Genomic DNA, 21,290 nt, shown 5'->3' with positions numbered 1-21,290 from the left:
ACATGATCAGCATATGCCAGCCAGTAGCCACAAAACTCAAAGGGTAGCTGTGAAGGGCTATCTGCAGTTCAATGATAGGCCACTAGATGGTGGCCAATAATAATAGATTTTTTAAATGGGGTGACATTTGGTTTGAGCTGTGTGTTTGCTGGAGTCAGATGACTGAGTGACGCACCTCAAACGTGCTGTTAGGTGAATGTCAACCCAATGATTTTCTCTTGGATAAATGATTGACTCATGTCTTTTAAGGTGAGTTATGAATTAGCCATTTAAGTATGTAAGTGACCTTGCAGGAGACTTGTAGGTTGATATCAGCAATCACTTTCCATGCTTGCATTAATAAATGAAATGGTGTAACCCACCATACATTCATCTTTTAGTGCAAGAATGGAATACCCATGTTTCCAATGGCAGATTCATTGCCGTAGGGCTATACATCAGTCACTGCCCACCCCAGCTCTTACCTTACTTGGTTTGTGCTGGAGGGAGACTTGTACTGTGTGACCCCCCCTTTCTCACTGTGGCATATGGAACATGTTACCTCTTTGCCTCGAACAGCCCTGGGCCATGATGGATCAATGCCACAACTTCAGTGACAACTAGTCGTGTCTGCCTCTTATGGCCATCACTCACTCTGTAGCTGGCCACAATCCATGACAAAACAATAGAGACATAGCCTACCCAACATCCATTACGGATAATATGATAGGCAAACCCTATAGCTGGAGTAAATTGAATTGTGATACTGTATTTTTGTTGACCCCGCAAAGGGGAGGCTGGGAACAGGATTGTTTCACTCAAACACTGAATGATACACCTGTATCCATACATTGACCATAAATCATCCTTGTAATGTGCAGTAGAGCATATGAGGACACCGAGGTCCGGACCTCTAATTGTTTCAACAACAATCAGTCGGGGTCTCAAACTACTGTTGAGAGTTTGAATAGTATAATACACAAGGTGCAATTTCAAAACTTGATTGTGCATCAGCAGTTTTCCTCTTGTTATGTCACTCAATTAGCCCATGTCAATTAAAGATGCACTATGCAGAAATTGCAACGCAATTTCCTGGTTGCAAAAATTATAATAATTTAGTTAGCCTAATTTCAGTTTATGTGACAAAACAAGCAAATATAGTGTAGAGAATCATTGTACCATCTAAACTGCTGTGAAATATCTATTCCATAACCCAAAATATTGTGTTTGAAGCTGGTGTACAAAACCGAAAGTTAAAGATGCAAAAATGAAACTTAAGAATGGGAAGCATAGAAATAGAGCACATAAAACAACAGATATACCGCTTCTTAGACTTGCTTTCAATGAGAATGACAGCTCTATAAGTCACATTTCTATGTGAATTTTGTCGGGTCCCCCAAAAAGTTACTTATTGCAGCATGAAACTATTATAGATTGGTAAATTAGTCTAGTTAGTCCAGCCAGCTATCTTCTTCCAGCTATCTTCGGGTCACTCAACCGAGACTGCTCTTCTCTGTTTCACAGAGGCTCTCCGCGCTGCCAAAGCTGACACTCTCTCCTCTGTTCTCATCCTCCTAGATCTGTCCGCTGCCTTCGACACCGTGAACCATCAGATCCTCCTCTCCACCCTCTCATGGCTGGGCGTCTCAGGCTCTGCACACTCTTGGATTGCATCCTACCTGGCAGGCCGCTCCTACCAAGTGACGTGGAGCGGATCTGTGTCTGCACCACATACTCTCACTATTGGTGTCCCCCAGGGCTTGGTTCTAGGCCCTCTTCTCTATACACCAAGTCACTCGGCTCCGTCATATCCTCACATGGTCTCTCCTATCATTGCTATGCGGATGACACTCAACTACTTTTCTCCTTCCCCACTTCTGACACCCAGGTGGCGACACGCATCTCTGTGTGCCTGGCAGATATCTTAACTTGGATGTTGGCCCACTACCTCAAGCTCAACCTCGAATAGATGGAACTGCTCTTCCTCTCGGGGAAGGCCTACCTACTCAAAGACCTCTCCATCACGGTTGACAACTCCACAGTGTCGCCCTCCCAAAATGCAAATAACCTTGGCGTGACCCTGGACAACACCCTGTTGTTCTCTGCAAACATAAAAGCAGTGACCCACTCCTGCAGGTTCATGCTCTACAACATCTGTAGAGTACGACCCTACCTCACACAGGAAGCGGCGCAGATCCTAATCCAGGCACTTGTCTTCTCCCATCTGGACTACCGCAACTCGCTGTTAGCTGGGCTCCCCGCTTCTGCCATCAAACCCCTGCAACTTATCCAGAACGCTGCAGCCCGCCTGGTTTTCAACCTTCCCAAGTTCTCTCGTCACCACCCTCCTCTGCACACTCCACTGGCTTCAAGCTATGCTCAAACCCTACACCCCAACCCAAGGGGCCCTGACCTCCAGGGGGCCACATTGATTCTGTTAGGCACTGTCACTCAGATATCATATTAACATGGCAAAAGTAAATACAAAATATGTAGAATTGCAGGAAATGAGTTTTAAAATGGCAACACCAAAAAAGTTCGGTAAAGCAAACGTATTTGTCTACCTTTTGTTAATAAAATATTTTTTCTGCTAAAATATCCCTCTTTATGTATTACATTATATACATTTTTGCTTGTTTTTTCTGTTCTCCAAATAGCATTTAAGAGTTTTTAAATTGTATAGAAATGTAGTAAATGATCTTAAACTTTCTTAACATTTGCGTAACAACCATTCCCACACGTGAGCATGTGTAACCAGAACCAACATTCAACATCGCCGCCCTCTCTACCGCCAAGCGCGTTCACGCTTTCTCTCAAACCTTCGGAATAGCGCGGCGGGGAGTAGAGCGACTGCAGAACACCACAATCTGTAACAAAAAAACGCGGAGTGGGAAGAAAAGGTCGAAACAAGAAAGAACATAGAAACAAACGGTTTATTGGAGCATTTTTAAACGTTTCTTTCCATTAAAGTTGGTGTTTGGCATTCTGAGAATGACGAGAACAACGTGATTTTTCCCCCCAGGACATGTTTCTGTTGGAGTTAGTGAAATATGTTTTCGAGTGCATTGTGGATAGGCTGAATGTAGTGGGGCATCGTAAGATAATACATTTGATTTATCATAGTGTTTTACATTGAAATGTAATTGTTATCTATCAGAGCAGCATAGGAAATTGTATAGAGAAGCTCTGAACAATCAGAAACTCTGGGTAGTTACGCAAAATACGACCGTATGTCGCTCTATACTGAGTGTCAGAACTGATTGCCTCAGCTGTTCAAAGTATTTTTTGGGGGGAGACAACGGTTTTGGACAGCAAGCTTGCATGATAGGTTCAGCATTGAAATTTGGTAGGCTTTAATACACAAGCAAAGAAGACATTGGGGCGTTAGTAATCCCAATAGCCTATCTATGATTTTAAACGTTTAGCCTACAAACAAAAGGATTATGAGCTGAGTTCTAACACCGTTTGGATATGCAAAACCAACTTCGAGAATGAAGAAAAGGAAGTTGTATTCCCGGTAGTTCACATTGGTCTGTTTATTCAGAAGCGAATTTACACATTACATCGTGTTTATTTAGTGTCGTCAATTTCTGAATGTTATGGTCAGAAACTCACTTATTCAAAAGACTGAGCTGGACATATTCTGACTGTGCTCCACTGGACATAGCCTGTTTGAACAGAGCTGGACATATTGTGAGCTGGAGCAAATTATATCAATTTAATCGAAAACTAAAGTGGAACACTATTTTACCATAGTTGTAAAGTTATCAGTTTCGTTATTACATGGGAAAATAATAAAACTAATCACATTTTAATTGAGAGGTGGATTTTAACACTGGTGGAAGGATTGCTCTGGTTGCGCACTGGAAGCGGCTGAATTTTGCCCACGGAGGCGGCTGTCGAATTTGAGTGTGGATCGCACCCCCAAAACTGACATGGAAGAGTGGAGGCAATGCGGGCGGTGGCTGATAGACTGCAAGGTTTTGCCCCCAAACCACCGGGTCGTGTGGCCTTCTGCGGCTGTGTTCGACTTGGCACAGGCGCTACGAGACGGAGTGCTCTTGTGCCAGATGTTGCACAACCTCTCACCGGGGTCTGTGGACCTAAAGGAGATCAACTTCAGACCCCAAATGTCACAGGTATGTCAAGGTGGCGCCTAAGGTACCTGTCTTTCAGGGGCCTATTTGCTGTCAATTACCCACAGCAATTATGGAATGGTGAATGGTTAATCTGCCCTCCATGCAAGTGGTTTTGGAAATATTATTTGCATGCATAAATAGTTATTCAGAGTGCAATCTGCACAGTGTTCACATTCAATAATCATGTAACAGTTACACAGTCCACACCACAACAGTAAAGGGAAGTAATGTACACTTTTCGCCAACGTGTACTTTCTTGTGCCCAATGGGTGTCACTGTTGAGCACTAGTGATAATTCCATACATTCTCCACAACACACAGGGGCCATACCATTGTATTGCATGTTTAAAGTAACTGTCCAGTGTTTCCAGATTTCTATGAAATATGACCTATAAAGACTTACCATATAAGTGAAATTGATTGCCTTCCCAAAAATGGTAATTAAGTATGTTAAAAAGCAGCTTTTCTGTGTTGGAATGTTGTGGGTGTACCCCAACAACAGAATGTGTGGGCGTATAGCGGTCATTAACAAAATTAATGTGAGCAGACCGCTGATTGGCCAGCTCATCCTCCTCTAGACCGCTGATTGGCCAGCTCATCCTCCTCAGGAGTATGACATCATACTCTATGAGGAAATAGCAAGCGTTTATGAAACGGTCTGTTTGAGGTAGGTTTTTTAAGGTGTTTTTTCTACAATTTATGCTTTGGCCACAAATAATAATATAGGATGAGTCAACAACATTATTTGGGTATAAGTTAACAGAATATGAACTTTTAAAAGTTAGATTTTCACTGGATAGTTACTTTAATTGAATTAAATAATTCTAACATAAGCTACAATTAGAAACATTGAGTAATTGCCATGTGAGTGAGAGGTGTGTCTGCAGTGCAGCAGAAGCGTTTTATAGTTCAGTGGAACATTTACTAAGGCTTGGGTAGCACATGGTCTAGGTAGACCCGTGGTGATACTGAAGAGGGCATGTGGTCAGTCAGACCAAACTATTTGGTTTTCCTTTATTCCGTGACTCAGGTGCAAAGTGGAAGAGACTGGTTGGAGAGTGTTGAATCGGAAGACTTCTTCGGTTTGAAGTTGAGGGAAGACTAGGGAATATGGCTTTGTATCAACACAGTTGAGTGGGTGGAAAAGCCAACCTTAAGTCACTTTTGGAATGTGGCTTGCTGCCAAAGTGATGCTTAGTTGGCGAACTGAAGGGGAGTACTAACCTCAGCATATAAAGTGACTATCATAACATGGATCACCTCACTTCCAGGTGATAATGTGTCTGTGTGTGGTGTGCCTCAAATCCTCAGAGCTGGTGTCACCCCACATTGTCATCACAGCTCATCCCGGTCCCCCATTCCAAAATGAGGAAGTGCTTAACCATGGCCATCTGAGGTTTACACAACTTGCTCAGTGGAGGGAAAGTGGGTTGTGGCATAGATCTATTTTGAGAGTGATTAAAAGACTACTGAACAACTGGTTATGGTGAGAGATCAGGAAATGGATGATGGGTTCATAAAGGTTTCTTCCCATCCAACTCCCTTTCATGTGCAATGCTCAAATTTTCTTTATGAGCGTTTATGTCCACTTGTTCTCTTTTTGATCTTGACTCCTTTGCTCCTTCTGTGCTGTGTGCACCTTCCCATTTACACCAGAGATCTGTATATAATGACGAGATGCTCATGTCTCCGCCCTAACAATGGGAGTCGTTGTCCAAAGGCGGGAAGACAGGCGACAAGCTTAGGTCCAAAATAAGCCACAAAAAGGCTTATTTTGGACAGTTTTTGGTGAGAGTGAAACCTCTGGCTTCGCCTCTTCCGCTCTGTTTACACACACCAAGCCTCTCCCCTTGCCACTCACAACAATGAGAGATCACTTCTTCCTCTCGATTCAACTCGCTATTAGCATTTGAGGTTTGGTCCAACAGAATCGGTCATATGGATACCAAAACACATTGAGAAATTATTTTACTGTAATAAGAGGAGAAGTTAACCTTTCTAAAGATACCCTTTGTATGTCTCGACTCCTCACATTGTGCGCAGAGCAGACTACTAAAACGGGAGTACAGTGGCTTGCGAAAGTATTCACCACCCTTGGCATTTTTCTGATTTTGTTGCCTTACAACCTGGAATTAAAATGGATTTTTGTGGGGTTTGTATCATTTGATTTACACAACATGCCTACCACTTTGAAGATGCAAAATATGTTTTATTGTGAAACAAACAAGAAATAAGAAAACAGAACTTCAGGATGCATTGCTATTCACCCCCCCCCCCCCCTTGGGGTATGTCTCTATAAGCTTGGCACATCTAGCCACTGGGATTTTTGCCCATTCTTCAAGGCAAAACTGCTCCAGCTCCTTCAAGTTGGATGTGTTCCGCTGGTGTACAGCAATCTTTAAGTCATACCACAGATTCTCAATTGGATTGAGGTCTGGGCTTTGACTAGACCATTCCAAGACATTTGAATGTTTCCCCTTAAACCACTCATGTGTTGCTTTAGCAGTATGCTTAGGGTCATTGTCCTGCTGGAAGGTGAACCTCTGTCCCAGTCTCAAATCTCTGGAAGACTGAAAAAGCTTTCCCTCAATAATTTCCCTGTATTTAGCGCTATCCATCATTGCTTCAATTCTGACCAGTTTCCCAGTCCCTGCCGATGAAAAACATCCCCAAAGCATGATGCTGCCACCACCATGCTTCACTGTGGGGATGGTGTTCTTGGGGTGATGAGAGGTGTTGGGTTTGCGCCAGACATAGCGTTTTCCTTGATGGCCAAAAATATAAATTTTAGTCTCATCTGACCAGAGTAACTTCTTCCATATGTTTGGGGAGTCTCCCACATGCCTTTTGGCGAACACCAAACATGTTTACTCTTTTTTTTCTTGAAGCAATGGCTTTTATCTGGCCACTCTTCCGTAAAGCCCAGCTCTGTGGAGTGTACGGCTTAAAGTGGTCCTATGGACAGATACTCCAATCTCCGCTGTGGAGCTTTGCAGCTCCTTCAGGGTTATCAGGGTCTCTTTGTTGCCTCTCTGATTAATGCCCTCCTTGCCTGGTCCGTGAGTTTTGGTGGGCGGCCCTCTCTTGGCAGGTTTGTTGTGGTGCCATATTCTTTCAATTTTTTAATAATTGATTTAATGGTGCTCCGTGGGATGTTCAAAGTTTCGTATATTTTTTTTATATCCCAACCCTTATCTGTACTTCTCCACAACGTTGTCCCTGACCTGTTTGGAGAGCTCCTTGGTCTTCATGGTGCCGCTTGCTTGGTGGTGCCCCTTGCTTAGTGGTGTTGCAGACTCTGGGGCCTTTCAGAACAGGTGTATATATTCTGAGATCATGTGACAGATCATGTGACACTTAGATTGCACACAGGTGGACTTTATTTAACTAATTATGTGACTTCTGAAGGTAATTGTTTGCACCAGATCTTATTTAAGTGCTTCATAGCAAAGGGGGTGAATACATATGCACGCACCACTTTTCCGTTATTTATTTTTTCGAATTTTATTTGTTTAATTTCACTTCACCAATTTGTACTATTTTGTGTATGTCCATTACATGAAATCCAAATAAAAATCAATTTAAATTACAGGTTGTAATGCAACAAAATAGGAAAAACGCCAAGGGGGATGAATACTTTTGCAAGGCACTGTATCAATGAACATTGATTCTGGAAAATGTATGCTCAGTTTTGTCGCGCGGCATTGCGGTACCACGTACTGCTAACAGCATTTTAGCAAAATACTGTTATAATAGCTGTCTAGTCTGTGTTTTATGAATGTGCAATAAGCATACAACACAATTATATAAGGAATTGGCAACTCACTCTCATTCTGAGAAATAAGGTAGGCCACTTGAACATCTGAACAAAGTGGACAGGCTAGCATGCTGTTCAAACAGTTGGAAACGGACAGAAGGGAGTGTTCATAACAATTCAGCTATTTTGCCTGAAATGAAAACACATAAGTGCAGCCGTTTCTGAGATACTGGATCTGGCGCGCCTGGCACCGACGATCATACCACGCTCAAAGCCGCTTAGGTCACTCATTTTGCCCATTCTAACGTTCAATCGAACGTAATGCCTGTCTGCCTGCTTTATATAGCAAGCCACGACCACAGGACTTACTATCTGTAGGAATGATCCGTTTTTGTGAATGGGGTGGTGTACCTAATAAACTGTATATCGTGAATCGCCCATGTTTGAATAAATAGAGATATGATTTTTAGGCCATTTTGCCAAGCCCTTTTCTGTACCTAGTGGGTTTCATGATTACAAGGACTACATGGGACACTTTGATATGCCCACCAATCCCATGCCACAGCCCCAGTGTGATGCTGCAGTGAGAGTGGGTGGGAGAGGGGCACCACTGTGACAAATTGGGTTAAACAAAATCCTGGCAGCAGAACAGGGGGTTGTGATTCATGACATGGAAAAGGTCAGTGTGTGTGCTTTTAATTCAAAGGACATACTAATTCACTGCCAAATGAATGGGAAGTGAAGGGAGGCCATTACATTTTTGTCTCTTTATGAAGCTGTATCACTCAACCGATCCAAGTGCTACCTGATTCTGTCTCTGAACATGACTTACAAATCATCTTTGATCACCATATCCTAAAGACCTATTTTTTGTTATGTTGATGAAAATATAGAGGCAAAGTGATGACAGGGGTGGTAGTGTGAAAGCTTCTTATTATGCCCTCAAGACAATAGGGGCTGTATGGAACACTGTGACAGTTGTGGAAGATGTCATGATGAACATTTGTGCCAAATATATAATGATAAGAGTTCTTCATTGCCTATTTATAATGTGTGCTAAACCCACAGCCATACTGCTCTTATTATCAGTCTTGCCTTATAACACATACGTAACCCTCTTTATTTACCATTGTCCAGTTGTAATGAATGCTGTATTTGTGATTTAACCATTCAATGCTCTTCTGTCCTCTTTGTGCTCTCATGACTTATAACAGTTTCACTCAAGGAATATAAATTGTGTTTCACTGACCTTGGTTTGAATCTCAACAGATGAGGCTGCCTTCTTAGAATACGTGTTATTTTAAGCTAGGCCTACTCTAATACCTTTTTAACACACACTCAAGGTTAACATGTAAAATACCTCATGAGCATTGTGTGTTTGGTGGTGGAGCTGAGATCATCGCAAGGCTTTGTGTATGCTGAATATCTGGCCATAGGCTCTGTCTGAAAGAGAGAGACTGAGGTGTGCTATCTGAAGCCTTTTGTGTAATGTTCTTCCAATGTTTTATTTTTCATTTTTTTTCACTGGTAGTGAGGTAGCTTCAAATGACTTTGGGATGACTCAGGCGGGTGTGTGTGTTTGTGTTGTGCCTGTTTAGACTGCATTACTGCTGGCCTAGCCCTGGGGATGTGTCTCTGCTCCTCTCAGAGCAGTGAGGGTGTCTCTCGATACTCCACGGGGCTTTAGAGAACACACTGAGGCTGCCGCTTCCACTCACACAAATGGAGCTTATTTCTCTCCGTTTATATACAACAACAGTGGTGGATGGTGTAAACACCTGTATTCTTTGTCCAGTATTTGGTTTTTATATTAGATAAATTCCCCTTTTGTGTATCTAAAACAGTTTACACTGGATTTTGCGTGGTGGATACAGGATATTTAGATATCTTTGCTAGGTAGGGCTGTCAATCACTCATGTTCTATTAAATGTATTTCCTCTTGAGTTCCCTATATACAAACAAACATAACATACACAAACAAAATGATGTTTCCTCCAAAGCTTTGTCCCTGCAGTCTTTGAAATCCCTGCTTTGGAATCAGGGCCAGTCCTTGCCATTCTGCCGCCCTAGGCGAGACCAAAAAATGCCAGTAAGCAAAATGACGTTGAAAAGACGTTAAAAATACATATTTTCCAGGCATTGAAGTTAGGTTAAATTTAGGTTCTGAATGAAAAGTGAAAAGGTATTTTCTGTATGCTTAAAATACATTTTCCAGGACGTTGAAAAGGCGTCTTTTACGGACGTTGAAAAATACGTATACTATATATACAGAAGTATGTGGACACCCCTTCAAATTAGTGGATTGCGTTATTTCAGCCACACCCGTTGCTGACAGTTATATAAAATTTAGCACACAGCCATGCAATCGCCATAGACAAACATTGGCAGTAGAATGGCCTTACTGAAGCCACCTTTCCAGCCATGCAATCGCCATGACTGGAATACAAACTTGAAACCACTGATCATGACAATGGGGTGAAACTCCTGGACAACAGTTGTGATTGTTCATTCCATATTGTCCATTTTACCTTGACCTGTCCTGTTTTTAGGATATGTTGTTTGTTAACATGACAGCACATTTTTCTATTCCATTGACCGCCATTTAGGTTAGGTTGGGCTAGTTGATTGGAGAAACCTGCATGATATAAAAAGTGTTCGTCTCATGACATTGTCATACATTTTATCTCCAGCCTGTAGGCTACAGAAAAGGTCACATACTCTTTCTACCATATCCTATATCTGCTACATGATTTATGTAAGATGGTTTTAGTGACGGAACGTAGGTGGAGTGCCGCAGCGATGCGTCTCTCCAACAACACCCTGGAGAGGCGCGCTGGGAATGGACAAGCAAAATATTTTGCGCCCCTGCCTTTGACAAATTGGGCACTGCTTATCACAGGGCGGCATCAGTGCTCACATAAAAAGCCCATATGCCACTGGTTGAGTGAAATTGTCATTGTTATTGGGCAGAATTATATGAGGTTTTATGTGTTGTTGTTGGAGGTGCGTCTTGGTCAGTTTAGCTCAGAAAATGCCGCCCTCGTCAATCTGCCGCCATAGGCATAGTTGTGATGGCTGAAATCAAAGGTAAGCATGTGAACTGTAACATGACATGGAGAATTCCAGCCCACCTACCAATTCCAACCTCCAAGCAGCTTAATTTCTGCTTCCCTTGGGACCATTCTGGTGTGGGGGATGGTCGTTACCCCTCATTACCTCTGGGGTAATTTAATCTGTTCATTTAGTCTGACCCCTTGGCAGCCGGATGTATGTAATACCACTAATGGAGTTTGTTATGAACACTTCCTGGGTCGCACAGCTGTGACTCTGCCAGCAAAAATTAATGGGATTGAAAAGGAGGGAATAGGGTTAGACTTTATTCTGAGATCATGACTTGCTCTTTTTCATCAATGCACAACTCAAGACAAAAACTCCCATGATGGAAGTGCTCATTTGCTAAACCGGGCATCTGATCCTTAGTCACAGTTATTGTGCACAATACTGAAATCCTTCATTGAGGCTGCTGGTGCTGGAACATTAATCCGTTCCTTCATTCTTCTCTGCACATTCCTGAGGGAGAGCTATGTTGGTGGTCTAAAACATGAGCTCACTTTAAATGTGGGGAACTCCACAGAGCAAGACTGTCAAAGTGACGAGGAGGGAGGGAAAAAAGAAGGTGACGTCATGTAAAGCATCCATACTGTGTTTCTGTTACTTGGATAAAGCACATGTAATTCACAAAGCATCCAGAGTCCAAGGCTCAAATGAGACTGGTATGATATGGAGAAAGCTGATTCATTGTGTGGCTGCAGAGGACCATCTGACCCTTATCACTAGTGATATGAGATCCTACTAAACCAGAGAGAGAGCTGAGGGAGACAGAAGCATGTTTATGGGGAGCTTTATGGATTCTAAAAATGCTCCTGCAGGGTGCTTGTCGTGGGTTATTAGCATGGACATTCTGGGCAATGAAGCCGTACTTTTTTTTTTCAGAGCACGTTCTTTTGGGCACCAGAGAAGAAGAGAGAGAGAGAGAAGGGTACAGAGCCATCTGTACGGCGTGACAAAACAGATGGCTGCAGCTCCCTGAGTTAATCTCAGACCACCCTCGCCTGAATGTTCTATATTTTCAAGTTCATGGCACTTTTTCTGATTACATGTCTAAGACTGACTGACAGCATCAAGTTTTCATTGTTCTCAATACACTCACTCAATGTTTAGCTGTTGTTGGTACAGTATTGTTGCCTACAGGAGACATGTTTTGGTAGTGATGGTAGATTGATTCTGGCTGCATCCTGCGGTGGTGGAGGAGTCTGATAAGGATCTGGATAGTACTGCAGGGAGAGGAACAGCAGTTCCCTATCTCATTCTAAACGCCTCCTCCACTACAGCTACAGCAGCCCCTCGCTGGGGAAGAGATAAGCTGCTTCATATTTTCTCTCTATGCCCAAGGAAAAATATATTATTCACTCCCGTGACGCACTGCCTCGTGGTGACTTACTATAGACACTATAGACGTGTCTCTGTGTTGCAGGGCCCATGGATTTCTCACTCTTACATAACATCGGCAACAAAAGCAGCCAATATCCCATTACTGACCTGTATTGATCATATCAATAATAATTGGCTGTGGAATAGGAAGGGCACAGAGATAGGGTTACCACATTAGACACAATTCCATAGAAGGCCAGTTAGTGGGTATTGATCTGCTGCACGGCGGACTCTCTTGTTAATCAGGCAAACAAAGCGGAACAGCATGCTGTGGACACCACAGTGTAGAAGGAAGGGATAGTTTTCTCTCCCTCTATCTTAACTCTACTTGTATGCCGCCAGCCCGCCAATGGATTTGTGGTTATCCTTCTTGAAATGGTCTCAAAATAAACCATTTCCTTTTTCAATATGGTCCAAGCGTGTGGTAAAACTAGTCAATATTGTACTAGCCTACTTTTCCATAGTATACTACAGGGGTTCCCAAACCTTTTGAAAAAGGAAATGCAATTCTATACATGTTTCCATGGCTAATATGTATTCATGTGATATTTGAGTGACTAAAAAATTACAACAATAGCTATGGGCAAAAAAAACCTGTTAGCTGACATATTATATTTCTTATATTTTATACCTGTGTAATAACACTTACTGTCTTTTTATATATTGTTTATTTTATACTAAATAGCCAGACTAGAGTAGGCCATCTGTCTATTGAACTCTGGAGCTCTGCCTGTGTCTGTTGCCCCTCACTACAGTGTTAGTGTTGATGGTTTATGATTTCCTCTGTCCATTCCACATGTGTATCCGTCATCTTTCTGACAACTAGGCAAATCCCCCAAAGGCCATGTTCCGGGGTCAAAACAGGCAGATGCAAAGCAGATTCTGGAGGGTGCAGAGCAAACACTGGCCCTGTTATCCCACTGGAGGCTACAGGAAGCATGCTGCTGGAGAATCTTTGAATAAAGTTGTGCAGGGTTGGTGAAAAGATCAGCTCATTTGACTGTTTTCAGATAGCTGACAAGTCATTTAATATAGCTAATCCACCTCTTGAATGATAAGTGAAGCATAGCTGTTACTTATTAATTTACCAAGTCTGAGTTCTGTGTATGTTCAAATCTCCAGTGGGTCATTCCAATCCTCTGTTATGGATGGTAAAATCTGTTGAGATGATTGTCCATTTCATTGGATAGCCATCTCACTTCCATTGTGGTTTAGTTGTGGTTTGCTCACCATTTATCAAGAAGTATTTATTTATGTGGACCAGTGGAGGCTCCTCAGAGGAGGAAGGGGAGGACCATCATCCTCAGTGAATTATTTTTTTATTTTTTTATAGTGAAACATTAAATAAGTTATAATGTTTAGTTAAAACTATACTAAATATATTCACTTCACCAAATCATTGATTAAAACACAGTGTTTTGCAATAAAGGTCTACAGTAGCCTCAACATCACTCTGTAGGGTAGCACCATGGTGTAGCCGGAGGACAGCTAGCTTCCGTCCTCCTCTGGGTACATTGACTTCAATACAAAACCAAGGAAGCTTGTGATTTTCTCACCCCCTTCAATAGACTTACACAGTAATTATGATAACTTCCGGAGGATGTCCTCCAACCTATCAGAGCTCTTGCAGCATGAACGAACATGTTGTCCACCCAGTCAAAGGATCAGATAATTAATCTAGTACTGAAAGCATAAGCTACAGCTAGCTAGCACTGCAGTGCATAAAATGTGGTGAGTAGTTGACTCAAAGAGAAAGACAATTCAACAGTTTTGAACAAATTAATTTCTTCAAAAATGAAGGAAAAGCAAGAGAGAGAGAGAGAGCTAGCCATATTTTGTAGTATTTGCAGCTAGCTAGTTTAGCCTACTTAAACACCCAGCTCAAACAGAGAGGGATCCTATGTTAGCTAGCTGGCTATGGCTATCCAACACTGGAACTCTTCCAAGTCAAGGTAATTTCATTAATTTATTGCCACCGGGGCCCGCCGGTGTAACTGCTAAACTGCTTGCTGACTGTACACTGTACTGCATGAATATAGCGGGTTCACTAACACATTAGTTCTAGTAGCAATGTTGACTATGACATTATCTAATATGGTGACAACGATGTAGGCTGTGTGTAACTGTTAGTGGTTATGATATGAAGGTTTGGCTTGGAAAGGTTTTTTCGCCTGGTCACAGACAGCTGATGTTTTGTGCACTGCAAAACATCAGCTGTCCACAAGCAAAAGGAAAAGTCCACAAGCAAAGGGAAAAGGTGAGAGGAAGAGAGCACATAGATGCGAGAAGGAATTATACAACGATCAAAGGGATCATGCTGTTTTTATGTGGCTGCTATGAAAGTGAACTGTGTTTGTGTGTGATGAGAGGTGTATTAATTCCGCCGATTCTGTTGAAAAACGTTTCTTAAACAGAAGCAAACGGAACAAAACAGGGAGAAACATACCTGAATTTATCCAATAGAAACTCTTGTTTGCAACTGTTGGACTAATGATTACACGCTAGATCAGCTAGATGCAGGCAAGAGTGTGAAAGGCGGTATTGAATGTGTCAATTTCTCTCAACCTTTGTACTTACATTGTAAATGTACATACATAGGCTAGGTTGTAGCAACCTCATGATAGGTATAGGGACAATTCAAGTGTCATGTAGTAGCCTAAACCTATCGATGTTACTTGAGCTGGGTGAATGGAATATGAATGATAGTCATCCAATATACTGTAATAGAAATAAGGCCATGCTCATAAAAAAATTAAAAATCGTCCTCCCTCATCTTAAACGGCGCTGACCGCCACTGGTGTGGACTCATAACTAATGGGTGAGAAAAGGAAGGAATCCTTTCTCTCAGACAGTATTGACTAAAGCCTTGTTTTCTGTTACAAAGGCAGGTTGTTCTGCCATCCTTGATTGATGGTATCTGTAAATCCAATTTCTCAGGAGTGGGCCCAAGCAAACATAACAGGTAAAGCTTGTGCAATCCCATTTCCCATTTAAAAAGGTGGAGAAAAAGTTAAATCTGCCACCAGTTTGGCGTTAGCATAATGAAAGTGATGGAGTGTGAAGGGAGGAGAGCTAAACAATTTAGAATTCATGCTGAAAGCGCCTGCCTGGGAAAACAAAATGAAATAAAACATAAGGGAGAGAAGAGAGGTGGAGAGAGGCTGATTGAGAGGAAGCTTTTAGTGGCTTTCTCCTGTGAAATCAAGCATGTCCCTCAGTCTGACATTCAGAGCTCATCTGGCCCTCCACAAGCACTTACCCTCCATTAGCAGACAAAGATTTACCTTAACTACACCAGCCCCGTTCCACAACTTAGATTTACCGACACCATGTTGGCATCATGGGACAACAACGTGTCTGCTCAAACCGCAGGGGCTTTACTGGTTGCTGAGATTCCCTTTGACTATAAGCAGTCTTGTCACTTAACAACACAGATTGACAGAGATTTACCCACAGTGCATTACTTGTATGATGCAACCATTAGCCATGATTTAGATGTCTACTGAGCTCTGGGAATTTGTTGAGGAAGTGTTGTAATATCATAGATATTAACTCAGTCGACCTATAAACAGCTTGGCATTCCTATGCTTTCCATTTGAAAGCTGTAGCCCTTGGCCAAGTCTGTTTTGGTTGTTGGCTTCGTCCTGTCTGTCATATTCTGATCACAGCCCCTCTCTGTGGTGTTTTCGTCTGGTGTTTTCCTCAGTTTCATTTTTTTCCCTTTCCTTCGCTAAAGAGGTCCTTTGCTTCCCACTTCCTGCTCAGCCTGATTACTGAGTGAGAGTTGTGTAATCCCCTCCCCCTCTCCTACTCTGCTCTGAGCCAGACAACAAGAAACATCTGGACAGAGAATAGAGAGTTCAGAACGCACCCATTCCCACCTTCGAGGAGCTCAACAATGCACCGGTTCAACTATGCGCTGCTTGGAATGTGGACGCCCCCTGCCTCTCCAGCCAAACCCTCTGTACACTGCATTCTTAGCGTGACATTGCTAGTTCTGTTCAAACGTGTTAGTTTAGTCAGTGTTTGCTGTGTGTGCTTGTGAATAAAGTGCTGATGTTTTTATACAGAGTTGTGTTTTTCTGTCTGTGGGGCAGGCTATTATTTTGTTCTAAGATCTGCATCAGGGAAAATGTATTGTTGTTGACTCTGAACAGATTGTTTTTTTGGCAGGCAATCCAGCTTTTGGATTGTAGGCTCAGTGTCAAGTGAGTTTTACAACAACAACAATGGATTTTTGACAGTATTTACCTACCCCTTTCCATTCTCATGGTGGATATGTGCAATTAGTTCAGTGTACTCCTGTTCCTGGTGTCTTCCATACAACAGTTAGTCACTGGGCAGATGTCATCATGTCCAGTGCCATTGAGTCAGTAGCCCTTTCCTGCAGTCAGATGACCTAGTGGCCTCATGGGTGGAATGTTATTAATATTTATATAATTTCATAACTAATGAACATTGTTTCAAAAAGCCGCCAAATATCTGGTGTTTCTATGTCAAGCGGTTTTGTTATATTTCAGTCTTCTGTGATGTATATAAAGTGTAATATTGGTACGCAAACTCAAAATTGAATACATTTCAACTCTATATCTGACATGGTACAGGTGTCTTCTTTTTTTAATCCCATAACCATGTGTGTGAGGTGTGTACTTTTGTTTCAAAGTAGATTTGTTTAAGACTACCAAGAGACACTCTGTGTGACCCTGATTTAGCCCACTGCAGTATTAATCCAACCACCAACACAGCAATGCACTGCCAAGGACCGCCAAGGACCATAGCAGTAGGAGGATCTGTTCAACAGAAACAAAAGCTTCTGCCAGTTTAGAAAGAGGTCAACCACCTCCCTGTGTTTAGATCCTGCAAGACCCCACAATGCTGCTGTTGAGAAGGAGCTTTGCGTTTCAGAGACGAGGTCCAATACTGTTGTATGTGAGCACAACTCACGTGGGTACGCAGGTGCACCAGCACCAAAATTAGAACAATCTGAAACTGAGAGGGGTACAGTACTTCTGCTTTGAAAATATCTTTCATATGGATTCACTCAGCCTTGTCTCTTTCCATCCATGCAGAAATATTTTTCCCCTTTTTTTTGAGCTCATGGTGCAGATTTTCTCGGGGCAGGTGCTCATTGCGAAACTGTTATGAAGTATTAAGAAACTGCCGTTGAGTGCCGCAGAACCATTTCACCTAGCAGTCATACCACATACTGTATTACTGAACGTCTTCTGTTATCTGCAAGAAAGTGGTCTTTAGGGATGCGATTAGACTCACAGTTCTGGCCATTGTGTTGAGAGAACAAAGCCGTTTTAGTTATTGCATTTACTGTACATCTTCCCCAGGACAGCAGAATGGAACAGAAGAGTCCCTCTCTCCCTTTTCTATTTTCTCCCATAGTCAGGTACTCAGTGACAAATTAGGCAGTATCCATTTTTTTCCCCAGAAAGATTTTCTTCTTATGATGATTTATTTCCTCTTCCTCTAAATGTAATTTCCTCTACTCAGGATTCTGCTGTCCTCCAAGTTACTTGAATCTTTTTTCTTCTGTTTTAACTCACTGGTTTTCTTTTTTAAACTCGTCAAATGTTTGTGTTGTCCCCTGTAAACCTGTATGTCCGTAGAGAGACGACTACTAGCCTACATAGAGGATTAAACGTAGCAGAACGGTGTGTTTCACTGGTGGACTAATGGGAGGCCTGTCCTTTAAATAAACTACTATTATTTTACAAGGTCAGACGAAAGTGTGTGTGTGGGGGTAGTGGTTGACCACTGGTGAACTTTGTGTGATGTTCATATACTCACATTGTAATTCGCACTCACCTTTTGTTTGGAATTGTGTGTGTTCGTGACTGAGTGTCCTTCCTCCAGCCTCCACCCTAGCCCCTTTGCCCCACCACTGCTCTCTTTTTCCTCTATCCTGCAACCCGTCTCTTCTTCTGCATTGGGTGACCTTGAGTGTGGAGTTTACTGGGGGACTCTTGGATAGCGTTTACCCTGACCGCCACCTCCAGATGGCCTCCTGAGATGATCAACTGCATGGTCTGAACACATTAATCTTCCCACCATGCACTTCATCTCTCTCTCAGACCTCACCAAGACCCTCAACCTCACAGCAATACATAGAGAAAGACGGAGGGAGAGAAGAGAAGAGAGGTGAATGAGGAAGGGAATGGAAAAGTATGAGTGAAATGGTGTTTCTTGGAATGGATATTGTAAGATGGAGAAAGATGGAAGGGGTTGTGAGAGTGAATGGGAGTGTGTACAAAGCAAATAGGAGCTTTGCACACAAACAGTGTGTACGTGTCAGATAAAGGGAGAGTTTTTGTGGAGTGGGTTGTGTGTGAGGTAGAAAGAAGTAGATCATACGAGAGGGAGAGAGAGGTAGAAGAAAGACTGTGCGAGAGGCATTATTAATGGCAGTGTGCTCTATTATCTGATGCTTTTGGCTCATCACACATTATCTCTGGCACAAATGAGCAGTTGACACTGTCTAATATTAATGTCACATTTGTTGTAGTGTAGGGCATCCGATGCATTGTGTGGCGGTTTGATATTTAATAGTGTTTGTTTAAATGTCAAACACAAATGGCATAAGGTGTGACTATTGAAAGCACATTACTACATTTACTACACAAAATGAGCTAAGCTTTGACGCAGATGAATGGTCAAACCGGGCTGATGATGGCTGGCATAGTAACTGGCGCCACTGATATATTCCCTCTGCTGAAATTACATTTGTGTAAGCCTAATCATTGCAGCAACCTTTTCAAAATCCCCAGCATCATATACTGTAGATTTGATTAAGGACCAAAATCCAGCTTAGCGCCTTATGTTAAACCAGCCTCTAACTCAGAATAGCCTAATGAAGTTTTGCAAAAATGTAACACCCGTTGTGATATTCTCTGCTTAGGGTTGTAGTGTTGCAATAATTTCTCTCCGGAATGGTCCACCTATTCCAACACATACTGTACACACAGCATGAATAAGCCCTGTCAGTGAACAATCATTCCACACTCCTCTGTAGCGTGGGGTTGTTCACGTGTCTAATGGTGCATGTAGCATGTGTTACAAAACATCTGGCAGGGGGTGTGGCAGGGGGTGTGGCAAGGGGCCCAGTCGGATCATCGGCATGGCTGAATTTTAGAGAACATTTTAGAGGCCCCCATCTTTGCATTGTAGAGACATTTTTTTTGTATTTTAAGGCAATTTCCTGCAATTCTACACATTTCTCCATGGAGCTGAGAGAAATCTGGTCCAACTGGAAGTGTCATTTTAAAAAATGCACCCCCCTCCCCAACGTTTAAAATAGTTTCAATGTGTACACGCTCCCCCCTAATCTTAAAAAATTAAACAATCATAATTACCACCAGAAATAACAATAACTGTAGCAACCCTGTGTTTAGAAACATGGATATCGACTTGTCCACTTCAGCATGGTTTTGTGGCACTGTCGATGCCACGCAGGGCTACGGGCCAAAAGGTTGAGGGTTCGCGACCACCACGGATGAGCTCACTCTCTCTGCCTGTATCATTACACTACCATCAGAGCTTGCTGCAGACAATGATCAGCTAGGGGGAAATCAGATTTTCAACATTTGGATGATATATTTATAATTATATCCACCAACAGGTTTCTGTTCCAATGCACCACACACAACCAATAAGCAACACATAACTGCATAACGATTACTGTCTTTGAGCGCTTATCATCATGGTTTGCGTTGTCAACACCACAATCAAGTAGAGTATGTCAATCTCAACAAACAGAAAATACATCCCTCCCTATTCAGTATTGAAGGCTCGGTTTGACAATCTCCGAATGTCACTAAACTTTTGGTGTTTTGTAACAGATGTCTCTTTCCATTCATCGAATGGCCGGTGCGCAGTTTGGATGCTGGAATTATATTAGAGAGGAGTGAATGAAAATGAGCAAGTAGCCTACAGGAGACTTTTGAAGTAGCCTAATCAGATTAAAACATTGTGACTGATTGTGTTTTGCCACATTTAAAAAGTCAAATGACAAATATTTAGGCTATATTGAAGCGATAGGTTTTAGGTCAAGGAATAGCCACTCAGATCTGAAAGGAGGCAGAATGCGTGTTAAGCTTTCCTGAATAACTGGGCCTGCTGGGAGCATAAGCCTATGTGGCTACGCTATATTGGATGACTTGAGAGAATTATGATCTGCAACAAACAGCGCATCAGTATCAGAAGTAAAAATACAGCCAGACTGTCCTTCTGCTGTGCCTTTCTATACCTTATCTGTTGAGTACATTTACATTTTAGTCATTTAGCAGACGCTCTTATCCAGAGTGACTTACAGTTACTGAGTGCATACATTTTCATACTGGCCCCCCGTGGGAAACTAACCCACAACCCTGGCGTTGCAAGCGCCATGCTCTACCAACTGAGCTACAGGGGACAGTAGACATACAACTGATCCAAATGGAATGAAACATTCAAATAACAGGGCTTTTGCGCCATTATTCAAATTACATTTTCACTGCAGTTTACAGCCTAGAGTAGAATTGTACTCAATTGTTCTCACTTGAAAACAATAATGCAAATATTCATTGCATTAACCACTAGGCTACCTGCCGCCCTCATCATGGCTCATAAAGTGAGGTGTTGTAAAAGTAGCACCCCTTGTAATAATAATAAACAACCTTTGTACAACACCTAGACATTTTAACCTTTTGGTATTGTAGCGAACAGTGGGGCAGGGAATACAACTCGGGTGAACGACAAACACCCTACTCATCGGGCCAATAGGGTTAACCCACTTGCTGGAAATTCAACTACTCAGCCTCCAAGCACATCCGAGCCGTGCATTCCGATGGCCACACAGCCGCCATCCCACATCTGAGACCTTGCAAAAGTATTCATCCCCCTTGGCGTTTTTCCTATTTTGTTGCATTACAACCTGT

The 21,290-nt window shown here is 42.4% G+C and overlaps 1 protein-coding gene across 2 annotated transcripts in view; it reads left to right on the top strand.

Moving 5' to 3' along the window:
* Positions 1–2,820: 2,820 nt before the first annotated feature.
* Positions 2,821–21,290, top strand: part of vav2 (vav 2 guanine nucleotide exchange factor) — a 211,281-nt gene continuing 192,811 nt past the window's right edge. For both annotated transcript variants that reach the window (XM_084160943.1, XM_084160944.1), the window contains exon 1: positions 2,821–4,118. In XM_084160943.1, the coding sequence (XP_084017069.1) occupies positions 3,915–4,118 (204 nt within the window). In that variant the 5' untranslated portion in view covers positions 2,821–3,914. The remainder of the gene's footprint in view (positions 4,119–21,290) is intronic.

The sequence above is a fragment of the Coregonus lavaretus genome (assembly GCF_964263955.1).
Source record: "Coregonus lavaretus genome assembly, chromosome: 4".
NCBI lineage: Eukaryota > Metazoa > Chordata > Actinopteri > Salmoniformes > Salmonidae > Coregonus > Coregonus lavaretus.
Note: the sequence above shows the minus strand (reverse complement) of the source record. Positions and strands in the feature narration are given on the sequence as shown.